Genomic DNA, 25552 nt, shown 5'->3' with positions numbered 1-25552 from the left:
TTTCTATTCTATTCCATTTCTACCCTCCAAACAGGATCCATTTTCAGGCAAGGGAGCTTGTGTGTAAAGATGAACATTAGACAACTGCATCAACAAAAATACCAAAGTCAGCTCTGCCAACTATGATATTATTCTCATAGTCTAGCTCTGGTTACAGTAAAATTAATTTGTAAAAAAAGCCACTGCATGGCCTGACTGTTATTCCTGTCTTTCCCATTCCTATTGCTTCTTCCTAAGAAAGGTCTCCTATCCCACTTTGTGTTTAGCAAGCAAAGTTCAGTAAAGGAGGGAAATAGAGCTGAGACAGCCAGTGTAGGGTCTGGAGGAAGGTTATGGAGTTGCTGATGCTCCAGGAGCAGCATCAGCAGCTGCTGCAGCCCCCAGGCCCCACTGTCACCCCCAGGACAGGGGTGGAGGCTGGAACACTCTGTCCAGCAGAGCTGGTGGGCACTGCTGTGGCCAGAGGCCCCTGGAGTGTCCTGCCCAGGTGTGGCTGCAAAGGGAAGGAACAAAACCCCAAGTGGGATCCTACAACTCTTTATGCTTGAAAAATGCCATGGGTGGAGCTGGGGAGATTGCTGTCTTTTCAGTACAGAGACACTCCTTCCATGCAGGGAGTGGCTGGAAATGCTGCCATCCCTCAGGTCTGTCTTCCCTGGGGAGGTTGTGAAACCTCTTTCCTCAGCTGCCCAACATCTCTCAGTGTGTTTCACAAACTCAGCTCTGCAAGGGCTTCCTCCGCCTTCACAGGAGTCCCTCACTTCTCCCACAGGACCTCAGGCCATCACCAGCTTTTGTCTCCCCATCTCCCTTTGCCAGTGGTTCCTTCCAGATGTTCAGGATCTCACTCTGCCATCGTACTGGTTGTTCTGGCTGCCAGGATCTGTTAGGGGAGCCAGGATCATCTTCTGTGAGGGGGGATTATAGGGACCAGGAGAGGTTAGAGAGCACAGCTTGCAAAACCACCAAATGCAGGGTTGCATGGCAGGAGGATGGAGGGAAATGCTGGGGCAGTCCTGGAGGTTTTGACATGGCAGAAATGCAGGAGCCCTCAGTGACCGGCTGTGTGGAAAGCTAAAACTGGAGCATCACATTGGGAAGGACAGCAGCACAGAGCTCAGTAATAACCAGATTTTAACAAAATGAGGCACTGTTAATACTCCTAGAGGGGATTTCCACTTCAAGCAAGGTAGTTCATTCAACACTTGCCCTGAAAGAGATGTAAGAAGGTCTGAGAATGAGCCTCAGGAGCATTGCTCCCTTCAGCCCTTAGAAAATCTGCCTAATGTTCCAAAAAGCCATCCTAATCCTGTCAGCAGAAATGCCTGAGAGGCAGCAAACCAGCTCTTCCCAGTGCAGCAGAAGCAGAAATAATGCTGTAGTGCACAGAATAATTCCAGTTTGACCTAAACTTCTGTTCCTTTAAATGTTAGTCATATTCTGCTACATATTTCTAAACTACAAATGCCCTTCAAAGACAGTGATGGTTTTACCCAGCACAGCACAGATTGGTGAGCAGGTCTCAGTCCATGCTAGCTGGCATGGCTCCACTAGCTGGAGACCAGCCCTGTCAATTTGGATGCCAATATATTGATTTTGGCTGCCATCATTCTCACAAGCTATTATCATTACATTGCAAGAGTTACATTATCATTATATTGAAAAGGTTCTATATTGCTAGAGTTTCATACCTCCTTGATGTTTGTCATAGGCAGCTCCTCTAAGCATTGACTCATCCTTCTCAAATTAGCCAATTGACTCCAGTTCTTCCCTCAGCCAACCAATCCACTCTTCTATAACACTCTTCTTATTGGCTACAGCTGCAGCCTGCTGAAGTCAGGCCTCTTCCTAATCTTTGATAATTAATCCAGCTGCAACTCTTTAGGGCATAAGATTACTTTCTATTCTACCTTTATTTACTTATATTCTATCCCCCTACAACACTCTATGTAATTAATGCAGATGGAGAAATTCATGTCCCTTGTGAGCACTGTCCATAGCCACTGTGTGAGTCTGTCAGAGAGGGGGTTGCTGTGAGCAGAGAGGTGCCAAGCAGACACACACCAGCTGTCCTGGACACACAGGTTGCATTTAATGAGATGTGTGGCAAGTTAGGAACTCCACCAGTTATCAAAAGGGTAGCAGTCCTTAAAGCAGTCCTTCTTTAAACCAGTCCTTCTTTAAATCAACACTATGTTAGTATTGGTTTAAAGAATGCAGTGAGATGTCACTGCAACATGGTGATTGATCTCCCTAAATTGATAATTATCCCTCCTGAATCTGGGAGAACAAGGGATGTCTCCCAGCCCATACTGTCCATAGGAGCAAGGTAAATTACAGCAAGTCTGATAATCAAGGTAACAAAACCTGCAGTCCCTTTTACCAAGCCATTTGTACTGGCAGCTGGTTACATCCCAGCAGGTCCTATCTCAGAGAGAAACCTGTGGTAGGAAGAAGCTCAGGGAAGGGATAGTCCTAAATAAATCCCCACTGCTTCAAGTTTTGAAAGGACGGTAGAAGGGGAATGAGATGAACCTTGGGGTGCTGGGAGGTCCCAGCTTCCCCAAGGTGAAATACCAGCAGTGTGCCTGGCTGGAGTCAGCACTGTAGAACTTCATTTATTTCAGTTTTAGATGCTTGGCTTTTTGCCTTCATCTGAACCTAACAACCAGAGCATGAAATGCTCACTTTCACATTCAGCACAAAGCCCAGCCTTCACTTTATATCCATTTTTCTCCCCTCCAGTGTTTCTTGGTACAGACAAGAAATAAGGCCAGCAAAGGGGTTAAAATCAAAGGCAGAACCTACAGGTTCCAGCAGATTTGACAAAGTCCTTTTCCCTCTCTTTTCTCCCTCTGCCAAGGGCTTTTCTTTTCACACTACACATCCAGCCTTCCTGGAGTCCACGAGTAATGTTCATCTGCCACAGTGATGGGTTCAGACTATTGGAGGCACAGTCACAACATCTATAAACAATAATATTCCAAGCTGCTATAATATATTGTCAGCAATGAGTAATATGTTCTTAAAAAAATGCCTAAGGAAGCTGCTGGAGTGTGCTGAAGGTGGCTATAAACTCTCTTTCTGAGGGCAGCTTCTTGACAGCTGGTCAAAATTTCAAACAAACAGTTACTGAAATGGTCATCCCAATTTTCTTTGCCTTCTTAAATTATGTTAGTCATATTAAAATAGCCATACTGTTAGGATATATTGTGAGAGCAGAATTCTAACTCTCCTCTCCAACACACACTCCCCAGACATCAGGGTTCCTATCAGCATTTTGACAAGATCATGTCAAGAAATTATGCACCTCTGACTAAAAATTAATTATTTAAGAGCTACTAAAAAATTGGGATCTCTGTCTTTAAATGCTTGACCCTGAGGCAGAAGAGAAGGTGGGGGAGAGAGAGAGGAGAGAGAAAACAATAATCCCTTTAGATAACAACCTGAGTCATGCTAATAGCAGCCTAATTGCTATCCAAGTGCTTTCAACAGGAAACAGGCACACCTAGAGAGGCACCTATGCAGAGGAAGATTAGGTTTAAATGGAAGAAGGACAGAGATATAAATGCACTTTCATCTGAGTACAGTGGAAAGGAAGAAATGATTGTTTATGTAAAAACTGCCTGAAATCCAAGAGCTGATTCAGGCAATGGCACGTGGCTGGTATGCAATTCATTGGAGAAACAGGCACACTACAGGGCTCAAAGTGAAATGGGCATTTATATTTAGGCAGAGAAAAGGAAATAACTGTATGTGGGGAAGAAGTGGCTGCTGCTGTCTTTCCAGAATAAATCAGCTTCTGCAATGATTATGACTTTTTTATAAAATAAAATAAAGTTAGTAATATCAGTCCAACAATACAAAATAAGATCTTTTTTTGAAAGTCAGTATGACTTCAGTAAGATATTTGCTTGGAAGAAAGCTGCCTGAGACTGGAATGGTTTGTAGTTGATTGATAAATATCAAACATGCCCTTTGTATGCATGAGCCTGTTTGTGTACATTTAAGAGTTGTTGTTCTTCTGCACTGCTGTTCTCTGAGCACGGCCCCTGGCTCTGGCTGCAGCCCCTGGCACAGCAGCTGTGTGAGGTGGGAGGTTTCCACCCGGGTTTGGGCAGAGCCCTTGGCCCCTGCTCTCCAGCTGCCCTCCCTCTTTGCTGCTTGGGTTCTGAGAAAGAGGACATGGTGACCAGGTGCTGCCCACGTGTCTGGGGGGAAATGAAGACTGGGATTTCTGAGAAAGAGATGATAAAATGCTGCTCTGTTTGTGCAGGACGAGCTCTGTGGAGGGGGGAGAGCTGAGTGCAAGAATCGATTGTGGCCTCTGATGGAGAGTCAGATCTTTCAGCAAGGGTATTGATTTATGCGTTCAACTCTGCGAGTTGCTTTCCACTACATCTTTGCAACTGAAACTCAGTGATGTGAATGTCAATAGGCATGAACAAAAGCCTCGTGTTTTGAAAGGGCTGAATCTGTATCTGTAGGATATAAAAGCTGTTACATTTCTGTGCTTTTGCTCTCCTCTGGAAGTCATTTTTCCAGGTTGTTGGTAATGGATGTTGCATGCAGAATATATGTGTGTCTATGCATTACCATGATTGTCATTTTCCCCTAAAATAGACTTTTTTTATTACTTGTAAATAGCATTTGATCACAGTCTAGAAATATTGCATGACAGAAATTATCTGTCTTGAATTGCTGAATAATAGTATTTGGGAGGCTGTTATGGCAACAGAAGTACACCCTCTGGATTTAAACATCACAGGTTCTCATGGCAAATTTGTTTTAATATCTGCACATGCAGGAAAATATGCTGGGCTATCCTAGTAATCTCTGGAAAAACAGCAGCAACAGAATAAACTGACATGTTTATCACCTTACATTTGTTTTTGAAATAGACATAAAAACCTGCTTTAAATAAAATACATCAATAAATAAATATGGGAGGGAAAGCACATAAAAGCCAAAACAATACTGTGGAAACAATAACATGAAATAATTTCATGAATATTTAGTATAAATTAGTATTTATGTTATACTGATACTCAGAATTTCAACCAATGATGGATTGGCATTGTCAATATATATTATGAACACTCAGAGTAGGTACCAACCCTTGCCATAAGGCAGCTCTGGTTATTGTTTTTTTCTTCTTTGTTAAGACTTGCTGAAATTTTACAAAATAGGACCTTCTATTAGAAATACATCAAGTTCAAATGACCTTGACCTATGATACAAGAATCCTAACAAAGGAAGTGTTCAGTCACAGTGTCAAATGCTCCATTTCAGCTTTTCTTCTGCATTCCAGGGCACTGTTCACATTAATCCAACTGGCTTTGGAGTAGCCATTTGCCTTCAACATGCAATTCCCATAACAAAGGTCAATTTTCTTTCCTCTTCTCCCTTTATTACTGCTGCTGTCCCCACATGACCCCTCCACAGTGTCAGGTGTGTAAGCACCTGGCCAAGGTGGCATCTGTCTGCAATCACAGGTCCCCAGTGCTCATTGTGAGGGTTCAAAACAGTGCAAAGCACACAGGTTTACACACACTGTTTGGAAACAGAGCTTGTGCTTCACAAAAAGGGATGATAGCTCTTGAACAGGAAGACACCAATTAAATAATTAGGCTCAGCATAGGAAGAGCTGTAAACTGTCTATCCCTTAATATCTTTAAGAACAAATTATAAAACCTTCTGTGAAGGATGTCCTCAAGTAAAGCCCTTAAGGGCAGGGAGGTGAACTGGATGACATCCTAAATTCTTTATTTCTGTGGCTGTGCCATCACTGTGCTTGCTTGTCCTCACATGAGTGTAAGCCTGCATAAGCACAGACACAGAGGTAGGATGGCAGCTGCCAGAGAGAGGAAATTTTAATTGATTCTTCAAATATGTGGGGCAGAAAGTGAACACCTGAGCACATGGAAGAGTTTCATATGCTCTTAGTCATTTTTTCTGTGAAACTTTTTTAAAAGAAAAAAATATCTTACTGGTCCACAGTAGGAGCTGCACAGCACAGGAGTACAGGTAGTTTTACTTATTTAATATGTACTGAAAGGTTTTATTTAAGTGGTGGATGGTAAAAGGAATTTTTATTAAGCAGAAAGTATCTTAAACCAAAAACCGACTTTGAAGAACAAAACAACGTTCTAACATTCATACACTAAGCATTAATGTGACTGTATTGGGAAATATGCAGAGTAGGTGTGCTCATTTCTGAGGAAACCTTCCCACTGGCTATTTGTAGGAAGCGGCTAATGACGATGTCCTTGGCCTTGACAGTCTCCATGTTCCTCTCCCGGGATATCTGCATGCTGATTTGGTCCACGTTGGTCATGATGAGCTCCGAGGCCAGGATCTGGGTGGGGGATGCCCTGTTGGCTGTGCTGTCCATGATGTACTGCTTGTACAGTTCCAGCAGCTTCTGCTCCAGGTAGTCGTTGAGGGCAGAGTCGGAGAGGGGCTGCAGGTGGGGCCCCAGGCTGGCCAGGCGCCAGCATGAGGAGTGGCCCTGGCCCGGCCTGTGTGTGGTGTCACTCGTGGGGGGAGCCTTCACGGACTCCATGGCCGGGGGGATCTCTGAGGACTCCAAGAAGGGGCCTATGCCACTGTCACAAGCAAAATCTGTGGTGACCGAGCTAATTGGCACCACATAGTCCCCAGCTATATGCAAATCGTTGTAGTTCTTGCAAATGCTCTTGCAGGAAGGTGGAACCAGGTAGGTGACTTTTTTGGTCAGCTCCTCACAGGCGTGCGTAGCTGGAGGTGGCTGCCCTGTGGGTGTTGGGTGCTGCACAGGTTGTGGGAGATTGTCCTTCTGCCTTCTGCTGTGCTTGCTGCCTCTAGAGCAGACTGAGGAAATGTGCTTGCCAGCAGACCTACATCTCTGAAGGAGGCTTTTTCCTTGTGCTTCACCTGTGGAAGAATAACTAATGGAGCTCATTTCATACACCCCTTCATCAGGCAAACTCTCGTAGAGCGCAGGGTTCAGGTCTTCCCAAAGGTAGGTGATTCTGTGAAGGTAACCTTCTGACAGCATCCTTCTCCAAGGGAAAGAGGCCACCAGCAGACACAAAAATGATAAGAAGAAGTTAATTACAAAAAGTTCATTTTAAACTCCCTGAGCTGTGATTACACTCACCAGTCTGTTACTAGCTACAAAGAGATGGCTCCAATGTGGACATGAGCAGGAGTGTCTGTCCCCTGTCCTGTCTCGGCCTTACTGGGCACTTGAGTCAGTGAGTGAAGTGAGCAGCCAGTGTCCCTGTTGTGCTGGATCTCACCTAAGCATATCTTGTATAACACCATTTATTGCACATCCAATGCATTCAGTGGCAAGAGAGAGGGACAAGAAGTCTTTTGTTGTGGAATAGCTGCTGTAATAGCTTACACTAAAATCTAATTTTGCCCTGGAGTTCATTAAGAAACCAGGGGTTTCCCCCTTTTTCTTATATGCTTTTAAGTCAGGGGTTTCCCCCTTTGTCTCATATGATTTGAAGCAACTTTTGTTATGTGTGGTTTTCCAGCTGCCTCTGAACTTTGGTGATTTGAGATTCATATTGAGAGTATCACCCCTTCTGTTCCAGACTAATCAACAACTGTAGGTGTGGTTCCTTTTTCATTAAATATCTCAGACCATTAAATTTGCACTTTGCACTTCTGCATTGCAATCAGGATGGAATTAATTGTCTCTACCTTTTATACGTGAAAATGTCAGTGGAAAAAGAAAAACATTTTGGAGGCATGATTCATCTGGCCTGGTTTAGACACCTAAATCAAAATGAAATTAATTGTGTCCTAGATTTGCTTATCATTCTCCAGTTGCTATAAAAGGATCTTAAACTAGATCCTAGACATAGATATCTGCAGGGTACTTTTGAGGAGACAGATTTCAGTGCAATGCACAGGAAAGTGCACATTTCAGAAGTACTTCAGCTCGCTCTTTCACCGTGGGATTAGCCATACCACAGCAATGAATCAGTTTTCATTGCATGCAAAGGCACAGTTGGGTTCCAGCAGTCACTAACTCTCTCCACTCTCTGAGCAGGCAGCTCAGACCCAAAAGCTGCATAGAAATGTTAGTAATTAAAGACAGGATTTGCCAGCAAGGACACACATGCTGCACATCAGTAAATGTTCTGCCCAAGCTTTGGCAGCTGCACTACCAAAAAAATTGTTTTAAATCCACCTCTGTCTTTTTTTTTAACAGATGTCAAGAATGTAATCAATGGGAAAGATGTTCTAAAGAAATTGTTTGATCCAGCAAAGAGAAAGTAGATTTAAATTAAAAATAAATTAAAATTAAATTTATTAAAATACTTTTTCTTTATATACTACAAATAGTCTTTTCCAAGAGTGAAGGTAGTCTCATTTCTTAGTAAAGTTTTGATGTGTCACTGTTGCTAATGCAAAATGCTGCACTAATAATTGTTGGCTAAATCCTGAATAAGCATGGAGATCGACTTTGCATAAATGTTAGGGAGGACACAGTGTGAGACAAGACTTTCCTTGGGAGGAGGGAATCACTTCCACACCATGAAGAGTGTAGAAGAGAGAGGTGAAGAGAAAATAACCTTCCTTCAGGCAGAAATACTAATGGGAATTAGATGTGTCCAAACACTTGCTTTGGTGACCCTGGATTCTTTGTTGCTGCCAGTTGTGTGAGATTTCCCCCAGGCAGTAACATTTAATTAAAAGTGACCTGTTTACACAGAAGGGGGGAAAATCATGTTTGGGGCTTGGCAGTTCTTGTAGTATGCTGCTGTTGTTTTGCTTTGGCTTTTAGCTGTAATTAAGGTGCCCCCATAGAAATCTTAGCCAAATGTTAGAGCTGCTCAGGTTATCAACTCTGTCTTGTGCTTCTGTTCCCCTTTTGCAAAGGGTTCCCTTCCCTCCCTTCCCTCCTCCATCCATGGCCCAGATGTCCTTATGGCAAAGTCACCACTATCCATGGCTAGTTTGAATCTGGAACTGTTATACATTCATTTTTATGTTATTTTTAATGTGGATTTGGAGAAATGAGTGGAAATGTAACATACAGCCTGTCCACTGCTCAACCAACATGGGCAAGGGCAGTTGTGCTCAGGCAGCATGTGACACTTTGGTCTTTCCTGCTCCCCAGATGTGAGCTGTTTCTGCCATAAGGTGCTACAGGACGGAAATGAAACCATCAGTTTCATTTCTTTGCACTTCATTCTACAATGCATATTTGAAGAGTGTTGGAGCACACTGAGACAGGAGTGGAAACAAAAGAATTGGCAAATTCAAAAAATATTAGGGTCTCATTGTGCTCAGAGTTGTGTGTTCTGCTGAATGAGTTACAAGATTGGCCTCTGAAGCTGGCAAAGGCTGCCACACTGATCTGGCTCTTCCCAGCTCTGCAAGGAAATCTGACAGAAGTTTTGATAGGAGTGCTGAGAGCATGAATGCAAAAGGGAGGTGTATGTATTTCTGGTGTTTCTTGTCCTAGTACTTAATGTAATATATACCTGACAAGTTATTATCCCATCACTCCAACTGCCATGCAACTGTGCCACCTTTAATTTCTGCATTTTAAATCTGATAAGGATTGCAGTTTTCATTAATTCTGCTTTCCCGTGCCTCTTCTCTTAATCCCCTCTCCATGCACACCTGGATTCCAAGGGCACAGAGATTAAATCTGAAGTCTTTCAATATTTGGGTTTCATGCTCCTTAAATCCAGATTTCACTTACATCTGCCTGAAAATAATTGCATAACTTTTTGTTGCACAAGGAAAACCAGTCCCTTTTACAATTCTGATCTGACACATTTTGCGTGTAAGGTGAACAAAAAGAATTTTCCTAGTTTTTCTACTGTCCTGGCAATGGGCACTGACTACACTCTGTCTAAGCCCAGTGGAGATAGAGGGAGAAGATTGCCTGATTTACACTGTCTTTTCTATCTGACATAGTCTTTATTACTGTCAGATGATCTTAAAAACTCCTATGTCTTGCTCGAGGTTTTTGTTCAGTTCTTCAGCAGAAGAAAAGCCTGAAGGCAGGATGAAGGTTTAAGGTCACGTGGAGAATCCTGGGGTATTACCAGTGTGTGGCTGCAAATTTGTTAGGTTGTAGTGCTTGTAGACAGTGCCAATGTTTGCATCAAGAACTCAAATTACAGTCTGAGAGCAGGAAAACAGAATGGGAGTTCTTGGCTCAGGATAAGCACTTACGGAAAGCCTGAGAAGTGTGCACAGAGATATGATAAATTGTGTCCTGTTCAAAAACTTAAGCAAGATGAAAAGTTGCTAGAGAGAATGGAAAGAACATCATGCCCACTGGGATCACAGCTCAGTGGGGAAAGGGACATTCTTCTGCATTGCAAAAGGAGGGGATGGAAACTCATAGAAGAGACAAGCTTGTGTTGCACATGTCTGGCTTTCAGATCCCTGACCCGGGCTCTGAATGGCATTAAAGTTGTGCTGCTGGGGACTGGAGCTCGGCTCTCATCACAGGGTATACATTGAGTTCTAGCTGATTTACTAGATAGGGTCCCCAATGACAGTCTCTCTGTCTTGAGGGAACTCAAATCCTATGGATCTGTCTGATTTTTTCCCTATTTTATGGGACATTTTTCCAGTTTGTGGAGATACAGACAAATCCCCTCAGTCAGGTGTGAGATCCTGCTCAGATTGCCAGACACACATGCAAGAGTCCTGGCAAGCAGGATAGTCTGTAGAGCAAGCTTACAAGTATTGCAGGACCTGTATCTCACCTTCCCCTGGGGCTGGTGTGGAACAGCTCCCAGGAAGCCTCAATGCAGCCAGCGTGGGGAAACCAGGACAGTGAAGAAGGCAGTATAATGAGCTGTGCACATGGGTAAGCAGAGCCTCTCCTTAATGCCTGAAACCTACAGATCTTTGTTATCTGGACCTCATTTGGTGTGGGTAAAGGTAATGCTAATGACATCAAATTGTGTGGTGAGATGGACACATTTTACAGAAGGACCTGCACAAACTGGAAGGTGGGCCAGCAATAACAGCATCTGGATAACAAAGGCAAGTGGCAGCTCCTGCCCTGGATGACACAACCAAAGAGCCCAGCACAGGATCTGTGTGCCTGGGGAGCCTTGCTGAGAGGGACCTGGAGCACAACAAGGGGACCCTGAGCCAGCAGAGCAGGGCAGCAGCAGAGAGGAAAATCAGATCCTGGGCTGCACCCATGGGGGCACAGCTGGCTGAGATAGAGACAGGATCTTCCCACTCAGCATTTGTCAGGCTGCCCTGGAGCATCCAGATCTGGTCCCAAAAAACTCAAACAAGATGTAGACAGACTGGAGACAGTGAAATGGAGGGCCAAGAAGATGATTAAAGGCTGGAAAAGCTGCCTTGTGAGGAAAGTTTGAAGGAGTTAGGATTCTTCTCCCTGGAGAAAAAAAGATGTGGGGAAGGAGACAGCTCATCATAGTATTCCAGTGTCTATAGCTGCAAAGAAGACAGAGGCTCTCTCTTCACAAGCGGCCACATGGAGAAGACAAGTAGCAATGAGCACAAGTTGCATGGAATAGAATCACAGAATCACACAGGTTGGAAAAGGCCTCTAAGATCATTAAATCCAACCATTAACCCAGCGCCACCACGTTCACTGCTAAACCATGTCCCCAGTGCTCCCAGGGATAAGAGGGAAGAGAAGGAAATTTTTACAGTGAGAACAATCAATGACTGGAACAACCTCACCAGAGATGTGGGGGAGACCCCTTTGCTGGAGGTTTTCAAGGTGGGATTGGACAAAGTTCTACATTGTGGATGGCATGGGACAGAGAGAGAGAAACAACAAGCATTTCTCACAGCAGCTTGTGAGAATTTTTAGGGAGTTGTAAGGATGTGATAACTTGTTAAGTATAAACAATCTGCAGGTGGTGTTTTTCTACTTTGTCTTTCTTCTCAAGGACAGTGTGTGAGGAAGATGTTTTTGTTAGTTAGTTAGTTTTGTTTGTTTGTTATTCTATTCAAATAGAATCTGTCGTATCACTCTATAAAAACTGTGCGGTTCTCTTGAATAAAGCTTTCTTTGCTCTTTCTACAATACTGCTTCCCACCTGTTCCTGTGTCATTCTCGGCACAAGAGTGACACTACATGATCTCATCTAGGCTTCCTTCCCCATGAAATGTTGGACCACATGATATTTCAAGGTCCATTCAACTTATGCTTCTCTCTGACTATAATTCTACAATAGCAGGGGCTGCTCTTTGATGTAGGAGTGGCTCACTTTGCCCACAGCAGAGGAGAAGATGAATATCGAGAGGGTGGTTTTGCACAAATATCAGAATGCTGCCCACTACATTTGTCATTTCCTCTCCCTGCTGCTGCCGCTCTGGAAGATCTGGGGCCCAGGAGATGCACCAAGAAGCTCTTTAAGCAGTCACTGTGAGCCAAACCACTCTTGTCCCCTCCCCTCGTCTCTCTTGACTCTGATCTTTTGTTCTTCCCACAGGAGAAAACATAAGCCCTGTGCATCTTCTTTATTTACACATCAACAGCTGAAGATGCAGAAAAGCTGGAGTACCTCACCCAGGGGGGAGTGTGGGCTGGTTTGAGGGGAACAAGTAGGTTTGGAAGAATAATAATCCTGTATATCAAGAGTATGAGGGAATCTGCTGGAAGGACAAGCTAAATGAAGCAAGAAGGGAAACGTCTTCCCCAAGAAATCTACTATACTGTTGAATGCTCTTGTAATACAAACGCCTACCAATTTTTGATCATGCTAAATGGATGGCAATGAGTTTCAGGACCATTCAGCTTCTTTAATTTAGAAACAAATATGTTCTTAGTGCATTTTTGAGCACTGTTTATCTTTAAGTTGAGTTAGGAGGGACATACTTTCATAAAAATATAAAAAACTGTATGTTGGTAAATATAGCTTCTTGAGCTCTCAAAGTTTTCCACCCAAGTTTGTTTTCCACCCAGTTCAAGTTCTTGAAACATCATACAGACCAAGCCTGGTTCATAATTTTCCATTCTTTTCTTCATCATCTATGCCTGTACAAAGTTGGTTTAGAACCCCATCAATCTGGTTGGATAGCATTTTACATCTCATACCCACCGCTCTAAACAACAGCATGAAATTGGAGGCAGGAAAGAATCAGGCTCCACATTCATAAGGAAGACTTGACTACATAATATTTCTACCCTGTGCTTTTATCATTTTCTTCCTGGTGTGGAAATAATTTCATGTCTCTGGATATCCGTGTTAATTTTAATGGGTTGTTAACTGTTATGACTGAACTACGTGTACTGCAACATTTTGAATCTAAGCATTTGAAGTAAAGAGGCAATAAATCGACATGAACTCTTACAGAAGAGAATACACTTTCTAGAAATTAAAATAATAAATGGTAAAGCAAGAAAGACAGAAAAGGAGGAGAATGTTTCCCAGAAGGAGTGAAGGAGTGCAGGAGGCATGTTGTGCATGTGTACCTTTGTCGAGCTGTGAATTTGCAGCAAACCAGGAAATTCACTGAGAATTGGAAAAAATGCATTTCTTTGTTTATATTTTTAACAACATCGTGTTCTCAGAGAAGTCTCATCTTTCTTCTTATGAACTTTTTTTAAATATGATGTCCATATTAGTCTATTTTGGTGCCCATTTTTATTTATAATCTACAAATAGAGTACTCCAGTTGAAGGACATTACTTAGACAGTACAGTAACATGCACAGAAAATTCAATAACAATATCCTAATTATTATAAAAGCAACACAGCTAGGAAGGCTCACTTTAAAAATATTCTGAAAAACCTGTTTAGTCTGATTTTATGAAAATCTTTAGAAGTATCAGAGGAAAATTTTTGTTTTCATTTTGAAGTCTCATTGCAACCTCAGTTGGTCATGGCTGTGAAGATGGCACCTTAGAAATGTTCTCCTCACTTTTAAGGCAGCAGTAAGTGTCTGTGGGCAGAAGCTGAGACTCTACAAACACATGTGCATTCAAACCATAAAAATGTGCATTCTCATTCTACCAGCCATCAGCTGTGGTGCCACACAAACAGAACCAAGCCACTTTGATAAGCAAGGGAAACTATTTCATACATTTATAGAATGTACAGTATATTTTAGTTCTTACCTCCAAAGATGCAGCAGCTGGCCAGGTACAGAAAAATTGATGTCTTCTAACTAGTTTGAAGCTTCCTCTGAGTCTGTCCTACCCCAAAATGCAACGTTCTGTTTTTATTTCCTTTTTAATTACACTTCGAAGATAACATCTGTTTTACTTCTAATCCTCTATAGCAAAGAAGTATAGAAAGAAAGTCCCTTAGGAGATAAGGGGGTTTTATAACTGACTGAACTGCAACACGCTGAACTTGCTTCCTCTTTTATGTCCAAATAAAACTTCATTGTGAAACTGTGTACTGTTAAAATAGCTGATTGCAAAACTCTCAGTCCAGGCAGATGGACTGTTGTAAGAAGAAAAAGCCCTGGTGAGTCAAACGCTCAGAACAATCTTAGAGAAACTGTTCATCTGTTGGCAGCTCACAAGGCACCCCATTTCAGCCATCACTCTCCTTCTAGCTGACATGGCGAGACATCTTGATAGATCAAGATTGTCAGGCCAAATAGGTTGCAAGAGTGAGGTGCCAAAGCAGAAACTCATTGCACAGCAGGCCTACTATGTTGTCTGCAGACCCTTGTACATATAATTTTCCACCAAGCAGCACAGCACAGCTGCTTTCTCAGGTTTTGCTTTGGCAAACTTGACAACACTTGTCAGGACAAAAATTATATCTGAAAGTTAGGCCTTGTCTGTTTTAGCACTCGGTACCATACCCAAGAAGTTTGTCTCAGGAGGGGCAGTGGATGAAAATACCTGGGGCAAGCAGGAATTCATCCAGCAAGTGTGAGGTGTGGGAACAGTGAATATGGCTTTGAGATTGGTGTTGGAATATTCCTTATGGGCAGAAGACAAATACTGTTTGAAAAAAATAACTGGACCGTTTGAATTGATCCCAATAGGATAGACAGAATTTGCTTCAAAAGGCATCATTATGCATCCACACACTGCAATAATAAGAGAAATATATTAGAAATATATTTTAATTCTCACTAAATTTTTACTTCCTCATTCAGTACCATGTGTTTTTTTCAGAAGCCTCCAACTCTGCCAGCCAGAAACAATACTTCTGTTAATGTCATTTTCCTAAATATTCACTATGATGCAACATGTGACTGGGGCTAATATCAAAGACTTCTTCCAAAGTCTTCTTAGACATAGGCATGAAAAAAGTACAAGTGTCATTCTGTCCCTACCTACATATTTGTAGCTAATTCATACAGCAGTTTAACAAGTGATATTGTACCCAGTCATATGCCATGCTAGGGCCAACAGCATCTAAAACTGGACCAGCACAAAAACTGGACAACACTGGCAGTTTAATGCAAGTCTCATCAGATATCTTTGCTGTAAATGTTCTCCCTGTGTGTCCTAGATTGAGTGGCAATATGTATTCTATTTACCATCTGTTAGAGCTGTGGCACTTATCTTCTGTTGATTGGGCAGTTTTCTTTATCTCTTCCACAAATCAATCCTCCCTCTGGGGAGATATCTTCTCTTAATGGGCCATTGATCTCACTGCATGACTGATAAAATTACATCATCCCATTGGGAGAACCTCTGCCCAGAGAGAGGAACCAAGCATTCCTAACTGGATATAATCTGAGATTTTGGGAACAGCCTTTCCACTGGATTCCCCAAGGAAGAGCTGCCTTTTCCACTGGATCTTCAGAGGAAGATTACACCCTTCTACAGGATCACTGCTCCAACAGAACCACACCTGACGCTGCAGGAGGGTTGCAGCCCCCATTTCAATCAGACTGCTATCAACACCCTGATCGACAGGGTGCCAGGTCGTATTCTGACTCTGTCAGTGTTGTTTTGTATTACTGCCTTGGTTTTGGTTTTGTTGGTTTTTTTTACATTTTCTTCCCTAATAAAGAACGGTTATCCCTGCTCTCATTTCTTTGCCTGAGAGCCCCCCTTAATTTCAAATTTATAACAATTCAGAAGAAGGGGGTTTACAGTTTCTAGTTCAGGGGAGGGTCCTGCCTTCCTTAGCAGACACTTGTCTTTTCAAACCAAGACACTGTGGAAACAAAGCTACTGTCATAACAGACCAACTCTTTTATGCTTAACATTAACATTAATATTAACACTATTGTAATTTTTTTCTCTGATCTCTCATTTGTACTATGGACCAATCTCAAGCCTCGTCACATTTATACTGGCCCAACACTTTTTTCCCATGTTTCTTTACCTGGATGAAATGCATCGAGGAAAGCAAGAAATAAATTTCTGTGAGTTTTTACCTCTTCTGTAGATCCAGGGAGCTTTATATTCACTGAAGCTCAATATTTCTAGTTAGACGGTTGGGAAAAAGCTTTGGTAGTATAAAAAAGCATTTCTGTAATGGTCCTCAGAGAGTTTTCAAAATATTTTTTTAATAATCTAAGTCCATACAAACCCAGGAAGATACAAATAGACAGATACTTTAAAGTGCTTCTACTGCCACTATAGCACAGCTATCCAGAAGCACTGTAAAATCAATCTACTATCATAGATTTATCCAAGTATGGATTTAAGACTTATCTTCAGACACTTAGATTTGCATAAAATAAGTGACCTTTTTTTGTCATGCATGTGGAATGTTTTCAGTTCTCTAGAACTCAAACATTGTCTGCATTTCTGCACAGTACCTATGGAAGTGACATATCAAACTGTAATTTCTTGTCACTGAAATTGCACATTAACATCCTGACAGTCTAGGTTCTCAGGACACTCACTAATTCTAATGATCTTTTCCACATTCACTCCTGACCTTGGAAGAGTTTTCCTCAGCTAACAAGCACTGTCATGTGGCTTATAAACTGCTCTGAGTGCAGCATTCTGAGGGGCAGATCCAGATCTGAATGGGCTGGGTACAACACACCAGCACTCAGAGTGCAAAGATCCCCACGTGGGCTGTGCCTCCTATGCCCAGTGAAACAGATGTGAGAGAGAAGGAAGCTTCAGCACCTCAGAGAATCTTTCAGTCAGTCTCTTCATCTGTAAATGCAGCTCAGATTGTGAGGCCATGCCAAATTATTTTGGTCAGTGTAATTCCCTACAGCAAACCCAATATATCAAGACTGTGTAACCCTATGCCCTTCCCCCTCCAAAAAAACCAGAAAAACATTTCAAGTAAATTACCACGTCTCCTTCTCTACCACATTATTCTACTCATAAGGAATTTCTTTGAGGAAATTACTTTAATTTTGATCCTAAGCAGTTCTGATCCTTAGTTTTTTAATTCAGTTCAAGAGTTTATCTTCAAGACAAATGTGCCAGTTGTTTGCCCTCACTCTGCTTTTGTTGGCCTCTGCTTAGGCTGGGCCTGTTGGGTCAGAGAGTGCAAAGACAGCTGCCTGTCATTTGCAGGTGAAATGTTTATATTCTAGAAGTGATAAATTGGGAACTTTTGATAAGACAATATTCCACAGCTTTTTTTTTAAATTCAATAGTAGGAATAAGTGCATAAAATAAATCAATTTGCCTGCACATATATTCAGGCAGGTATGTACACAGTAAGCTCTCTCTGGTTATCAAAATATTTTAGCTCTATTCTTAATTGGCATGTCTGTACCTTTACCCACAAATTTTGAAATTTAAAAGGTTAAAGAAACCACCTTAACATTATGACCTAGTTTATAAGTAGGTCCTATTTGTGCAATAGGACAAAGTGGATATTTTTAAACCTTTTGATCTTTGGAAGGAAAGATTTTATGGGAAGGAGATAAGCGTGTTACCCAGTACTCCATCATAAAAACAATAATGAATGATTTACATTCCTTACAGCAGCAAAATCAGACATATTTCAAGCTTTCCAGGAAGTTTAACTTGATTTGAATTGAAAACCCAGTTTTCAATGCATTCATTGCACCAGTATAATCAATTATTTGAGTAAATCAGCAGTCTTTAAACAGGGAAGAACCTTCATCATCACAGTTATTTTTCATCTGCCTTTATTGCTGGTAGTAGAAAATAGATCAGTAAAATTTTCTAGGTAAAATGTGAGGGTTCCTATCTTATAAATGAGTGCCAGGCAAGTCTGGTTTTGACATATCTCAGGCCAAAGAGAGTCTCCTGGATTAGTTACTCCAGCCCTTTACTTGCTGTGTGGAAAAAAAAAAGTGGTTGTGACATCATTCTCTTGGCCATGCATTTCCAAGGAGGAAAAAAAGACCATGGATATACAGAGAGCCCTCCCATTTTAGAAAAGGTGAAGGAGTTTTGGTGCCCAGCCATATTTACTGTTTCCAGCTGTCCATGGCCAGTGATTGCCCCCACAGCAATGAGAAGTTTGGCTGTCCTTGGGGTCCAGAGCCTTAACTCAGGAACTCAAGGAGCACAGCATCTTCCATGTAGTTATATCCATCAAGCTCTGCACCCAGAGTATGATACATCAAAATGAAGCAATTGTTTCATCACACAAAAGTGACCACGAAATCTTTTTGCTAACTACAGAGGCATTTGTAATTCAAGTACAAATAGGGTAATAATAGGGAACATTTGCTGCTTTTCATGCTCCTTCTATTCCATTTAATAAACAATTTATTCCTGTGCTAGAGTCCTTTTCTCTTCTGTGGATCACATACCTATTTAGTTATATGCAGACATTGCTACAGGTTCAATCTATGTACAAATCAAGGAAACAAAAGCAAGGCTTTGATATGAGAAAATTATAAGCAAGAACATTGCATCCTCTGATAAAATCTCCAAGGCCAAGGGGAGTTTGCTTTGGGAGGAGATAACAGTATTGGATATAGCATATTGAAGCTGATGTACATTATGTTCCCAGCACTGGTGTTTTGTAGTAACAAGTAGCCAATTATGAAGTCTTTTTAGTTCATGTTCTTTTCTTCTCTCACTAATTTACACAAACTAGGAGATTAATTTTTACACAGTTCAGAAATCTTTCCCTTCAGTCTCAACCTCTCTTCATTCATAGCCCCCTATTTACCTTTAGTAATCAAACTGTTCTGCCCATATCCTTTTGTTTTCATGGTCACAAATGGTCACAAATGATGTATCCTGAAGAAAGTACATTATTGTACAATTGATCCCACTGATGGCAGAGACTATCCTGAGGCTTCCATGCATAACCACACATGGGCACATAAGCCTTTAAGCCCTGCAGAGCGTGAATCATCCTGTAAAGCATCAGAAGGCAGCAAGCTGGGCAAGCTGCTCTCTTTCCATTGTCTGTGTCTGGCCAGAAGCCAAAAACTTCTCTTTTTTTCTTTATTCTCTTATCTTTTTTTTTTTGTCTCCTAAGTAGTACCATGATAACTTAGAAATGGATGGTTTTAACCAACCAAGAATTTCAACATCTAAATGCCGCCTACTTTTTAGCACCCTCAAATAACAACATGAATAAAAGGTGGTCTACAGTGAGCAGAAACATAGAAATATATTTACTGAAATCCTGATGCATACCACAGATACTGTGCATGGCTTGCTCTGTGCTGCTGGCTGAAATACCCCAGGGTCTGATGCACTTCAGTCGGCATCAGAGAGGAGCCCAACTCTCAGCACACTGTGCAGAGTGCAAACCACAACTACTCTCAAGCAATGAAGCATATTATTCCCCAGCTCAGCAAAAGGCTTTATCAGCACCTCTCATGTTTGCACCTCCAGCTCTTGTTAGACAGTCCTTTGGGGTCACTTTTTAAGCTTCCCAGGATGCACACATTAGTTCTGATCCTTTCACAGAATTTATGGTAGGCATCATCATTCCTTCAAAAGTCGATTTTTAGACAGGAAGTTTAGCAATTACTTTTTTTTGGGGTGGGGGGGGATGTGATTTTTGCTCAAGATGTATCATTTCTCTGCAAGTATTTAAATTTTCAAATTATGTCCTTATACACTGAAGGTTTGGTGGTTTATCTCAGTTTTAGATTTATTTAATGGTTTTCATACAATGAAAACTTCTTTAAATGGTTGAAATTGGCATAAATCATTTCAGCAATGTAAAATAAACATTTTATAAACCTGAGTGTGCATAGCAAACAGAAATGATGAAAATTAGTGTTTCAGGTATCACACAAACAAAACAGCTACCCCAAATCTCTGAACACAAGCATCTCCTGCAGAATTAAAAAGGACTTGAGTTCCTGACTATGGCAGATCACTTCCTACCATAGGAAACCTGCAGGGATGTTACACTGCATCCTTGGCTTCACAAGTCTGAAATGATCACTCACACATGCTCACTTAATTAAATAGAAGCTAATTGCATCCTGCTTATCAGATAGAAAGGTGTTAAACCTTTGGAAACCATTGGACTACTGATAAAACTAACCTGTAGGTTAGTTTTATCAGTAGTCCAATGGCAGGAAATATTTTTGCTCCACCTTTTATTGAAGGAGTGCTTTTACAGATGCAGTGTCTAAAGCAGAGATTCTAGCAGCCCACATCATCCTAGGGAGAGGGCAGCAGAGCTGAAGTGTTTTTACCAATTTTGACAGAACTTGACTTTCTTTTCACAAGAATCTTTTTCTGCTTTCTTGCCTCTGGATGAGCTCATGATTCCCCTTCTCAGCAGGCCTCTAGATCTAATAAACTCTAAGCCTTAGCAAATCCCAGCTGATGAGAGGAGGAGCTTGTTCTTTCACCTGGCTGCACCTTGAGGACAAGGAGGACCATTTCTCTCTGCAGGAGAAGTGCACTACAGTACTTGCAGTGTTCTTCCTGGCTTTCTGCCGGATTCCCACTGAGGCTGCACACACCCTTCTGGGATAAAACAGGATATTCCTAAGGAGGAACTGGTTAATTATATTATAAAAATGTCAAATGTCATTTCAAAGAACAACAAAGATTATCTGAAAGACTGCCTACCTGTACAGAATGCTGACACATGACACAATACTTGCATTGGGTCTTCGTTAAAAATAAATCATGCATCCAGCTGATAATGTACTTCTTGGTTCAGTGACAACTATCCACTAGTGGTCAGGCTTTACAATCAGGCAAAGAGCTGTTATCTGTAAAACAGGACTGAGCAACAGATAAGGGCTTTCTCTTGTAGTTTTTTTTTTACTACACATCTGTGTAACAATAAAATTGAAGGCAGTCAGGCCACTAAGAAGGGATTTTTTTTTTTTGTTAGTGTATCAAAATACCACAAAAATTGCAGAAATCCAAGAAGTATTACAGCAGTCTGTTTTCTTTAGTTGCATTGGCACATGCCTGTAATTTCTAGGTAGAGCCATCCCATGATAACTGGGTGATTTGCATTGCTTTTTCCCTCAAGTACTGGCTCTTAATTTGACTCTGATTTCTACATTCCTCACTTTCTTAGTCTTCCATCTTCCCAGCAGTCAACTTTTACAGCTGTTCTATATTCTGTGTCAGTAACATTCATTTGAAAATTTTGTCAGAGAGTAGCAACAGAATAAGCAATTGATCTGCTGAGTACTTTTAACAAAATAATGATAGAAAACCCTCCTGCACTTTGGTCGATGCAAAGCAGAAGCCGTAACTGCCCATGGGTTTTTTTGGTTTTTTTGAGTTAGGTAATCCTGGGCAACCATGCCATGAGTGAAGAAAAAAAGGAAAAGCAGAAAATGTGAGGGTCTGGATCACTAGTGGACAAATTACTAGTTCCATTTGCTAAGAAATGATGTTCAGCACAGTTTGCTGCTGTTGAGCATTATCCAGGGGCATAAGACCTGCCAAAGGAAGTGAGAGGGAGGAATGTTTTAATAGGAAACTTTCTGAAAAGCAGATTGAAAGCAAAGGGTCATTGAGTTGATTTTCTTGAAAGAGATAGTTACAGGAAAAGGGCAGAAAAACATGAAATTGAGCAATTAGACAGGCATGGAGAACCAGGGAAGCTTTTTCAGATGGAGGCTGCAACTGAGATTTTGCAAGGAAGACTGGTAGGGAAAGGTTATTTAGTTACATGAATAAGATGAAAACAATTTCAGAAAAATGGATCCAACATGGTTTCTGAAGAAAACAAACATATTTACTTTAAGATGGAAAAGTGTATATTTGGTGTGGTATTTAGGGGATTTATGGAAGATATATATACATATTCAGGAAGACTGGGAAGGAAACAATACAAAGATTTAGAAATAAGAGCATTTAAGAATTTAAATTACAAGCCAGCAATGTGTCATTGTAGAAAGAAGATCAATGTTATCTTGTGCTGCATTAGGAAGAACAGTGTCTACAGTTTGAGAGAGCTGATCCTTCCACTCTACTCCAGCCTTGAAGATACTCAAAACCAAATGAACACCCATCCTGAGCAACCTGCTCTCACAGACCCATCTTTGAGCAGAAATTTGGACCAGATGATCTTCACAGGTGCTTTCCTGCCTCAGCTGGTCTGTGATCCTAAACAGGAAGGAGGCAGAAAATGCAGCATTTGTCACAACAGTCAACAAATATTTCTCTGCAAATGTTTGCTGCTACTGCATCATAAAAGAGCATTGATGTGTGAATACAATACAATGAAATACACAAATATGTGTGACAGTAAGCACAATGAAACGATAGACAAAAGCTGGATATAAAACTAGACAAAGAGGTAGCAGAATAACCACAAAGGAAGAAAATGGAAACTGAAGGTAAAGAAAGTTTTCTTTCCTCAAAGCAACATTTGATATTTGAGAATTGGGGCTGTATTGGCAACACTGCCAAAATCCTCTGTTTCTGAATGACATCTATAAATATTACATGACTAATTTTCTCAACTGGTAAAATCACTTAATAGCAAGCATGGGTTTACATAATACTTCCAGAGAAACAAGACAATTTCTTGGATTTGATTATACAAAAGGTGAAAAAATTCAAGTGATTTCAGTAACCACTAAGCAAAACATCAAAGACTGCGGCCATAGGCCATATAATTACATTTCCATAGTGAAAGGTATGAATGCTGGCATCAAGAATCCCAAAAGAGCAGAGAAATTTCTGAAAACCAGTAAGAGGCAGGAAACATAGATCAGAACAACATGGATTACTCTTAAATCAGTATTAAGGAATGTTTGTATCTTTCTGGGCATACAGAAATGTTGAAAAAATGTAAGGCTGTAATGTCAGGTAAAATTGGTTATTTCCTTTTTTTTTTCCTTCCATTAAATTGTTTATATTTATTTTCATCTTAGGCAGTTGGCATCTTTAATGAGTTGGTAAAGCTACTGGTAAAGGGAAGAATGAGATAAATCATCAGAAATTAGAGATGTTTAGTATTTGTGCAATTTCTTCTTCTTTTTTTTAACCTCCCCTTACATCAAGCTGCACAAACATCATTATTTACACACAGAAATTGTAACCTAAAAATTATAGTGAACTATCAGATATCTGTATCATCATCAAACTCAAGAGCCATTAATGCTAAGTCAGACAGGGCAAAGTAAAATAATACATGAGGTCAATAAAATAATTATACATACCAGATACCATGATAAGGAGCACTTACAGAGCATAATTCGCATTTTGCTATGGATTTACTATTACCAGTAAATGGGAAATATTTCACAATATCCTTGACTCACCCATGTGTGATACATGATGCAATCAATTTCCATGGAAATTTGTATCTAGCCTTTTACTAGAACAGTACTTTGAACCCCGTATTATTATGCTCTAGCAAAATGCAGGATTAAGGCTGCTTGCTGTACAAGCTGGCTGTTTAGCACCCACAGACTGGAGAGAAAAAAGGGCACATTACTGACAACATTATCTGGTAGCCCTGAGGAACTCTAAAATATAGCTGCTAAGGTCAGTGGTCCTGATCTCTGATGACTACCCTGATGACATGGTGTTTGAGGGTCCCCAGGATGAGGGAAGAGATGAGAATCTTGACTCCATGTTTCAGAAGGCTGATTTATTATTTTATTATATATATTATATTAAAAGAAAATTATATAGTGAAACTATACTAAAGAAAGAGAAAGGAGACATCAGAAGGCTAGCAAAGAAATGATAATAAAAAACCCATGACTGACCAGAGTCCCGACACAGCTGGACCGGGATTGGTCATCAAGTAAAAACAATTCACATGAGACCAATCAAAGATGCACCAGTTGGTAAACCATCTCCAGACCACATTCCATAGCCATCAGATAGTCATTGTTTACATTTCTGTTTTGAGGCTTCTCAGCTGAAAAATCCTAGTGAAAGGATTTTCATAAAATATGTCAGTGACACCCTGAAGGGTTGGGCTTTTTTTCTACTGAAGTGTTTAAATCACTTAAGTCATTCTAAAGAGAAGCCTGGACTCTGGATGCCGTATCTGCACATCTCCCCAGTTACATCCCACAGCTTCCAGCTCTACCCTCAGTGTGAAGCACAAGCTCCTAAAGAGCAGGGGCTGCTTGGTCACTGCCTTGCTGCCTGTCAGCTGTGGTTAGGGAGAGGACAGAGAGGAGACAATTTTGGCCATTCAGAGTTGTTGGCTTTGCTGCCAAGCAGTGTGACCTCTGGGATGAACTGAGCAGGTCTGAGCAGCCCTGCACAGCAATGGATGGGCACTTCCCATTAACTCTGTGGGTTCTTAGAGCAGCCCAGGGAAAAGGACAAACTACCAGCACCTTGGCTCACAGCCCTGGCAGCTATGGAGGGCAGGGGAGGAGAAACAAAGTCATTCCTTTTGCTGTTTTAAGTGTTTAATTCAATTACTTATGATCAGGACATACCTCTTACATGGTGGAATGTTTCTCAATGCAATAAACATCAACCTGACATGAGGAACAGTGGGTATCTTTGTAGAGCAGGAGGGAAGGAGCTTTCTCCTGTCCTCTAAAAATATATTCTTATTAAAGCACTTGAGAATTTTGAACTTGTTTTACCTGAAGACTGGAAAGAATAATTCTTTTACTTTTTTTTCTTTTTTTTTTTTTTTTTATTCCTTAATTCTCCAGCCTTCAGGCCCAAAAGCACAGAATATTATTGGACTGACCTGCCTCAGGTGACACTGTGCATGTTTAAAGGCACAAAGGTCAGAAGGAGCATTTGAACCTGTTAACATTTGAATTAAGAGATAAGAATTTATAAGATTTGGTAAGAAATGGACACTCCACCTTTGGACTGTTTCTATTGCAGAACACAGCCCAGTTCCTCATTCTTTGTCTTCTGAGGTGAATGAACTGAGCATTGCTCATGAAAGTGCAGAATGAACTTTTCACAACTGGTAAAATTCCCTATAATCAAGACAGCCTGGGAACTTGAACCAACAAATGAGGGGCAGAGCAACTGTGGGAAAAGCACAGCATCCACCCATCTGCTGCTTTATGTGTAAAAGGCCACACCACATTCAAGGAAAGCACCTTCTCACCTTTCTTCCATAACCACCTCTTCCTTAGTGAGTGATTATGTATCAGATTTCCTTGGGAGGCTGATTGTTTAAAGTTTGTGTGATGAGGGCTTTTCTCACAGCAAAAAGATAGTGTGCTATTCTTAAATCCTCCCTCTCCTGCCCACAAAGCTCCCAGGAGAAATGTGCTTTGTTAGCTGGGACCACTTGTTTTACATACACTGTCTCAGTTGTCGGAATTA

General features: G+C 41.1%; 1 protein-coding gene across 1 annotated transcript; it reads right to left on the bottom strand.

Annotated features, from left to right (window-relative positions):
• Positions 1–6163: 6163 nt before the first annotated feature.
• On the bottom strand, positions 6164–7039 carry TASL (TLR adaptor interacting with endolysosomal SLC15A4). The gene has a single exon (XM_054291343.1). The coding sequence runs from the start codon at positions 7037–7039 to the stop codon at positions 6164–6166; it is 876 nt and encodes a 291-aa protein (XP_054147318.1).
• Positions 7040–25552: the final 18513 nt, after the last annotated feature.

The sequence above is a fragment of the Melozone crissalis genome, unplaced genomic scaffold (assembly GCF_028551555.1).
Source record: "Melozone crissalis strain CALT ecotype California unplaced genomic scaffold, PUWL_Pcris_2 ptg000090l_1, whole genome shotgun sequence".
Classification (NCBI taxonomy): domain Eukaryota; kingdom Metazoa; phylum Chordata; class Aves; order Passeriformes; family Passerellidae; genus Melozone; species Melozone crissalis.
This window is presented reverse-complemented; position numbering and strand designations above follow the sequence as displayed.

Coding starts and splice junctions, on each gene's coding strand:
- TASL (XM_054291343.1), bottom strand. CDS start 7,039: ATGCTGTCAGAAGGTTACCTTCACAGAATCACCTACCTTTGGGAAGAC.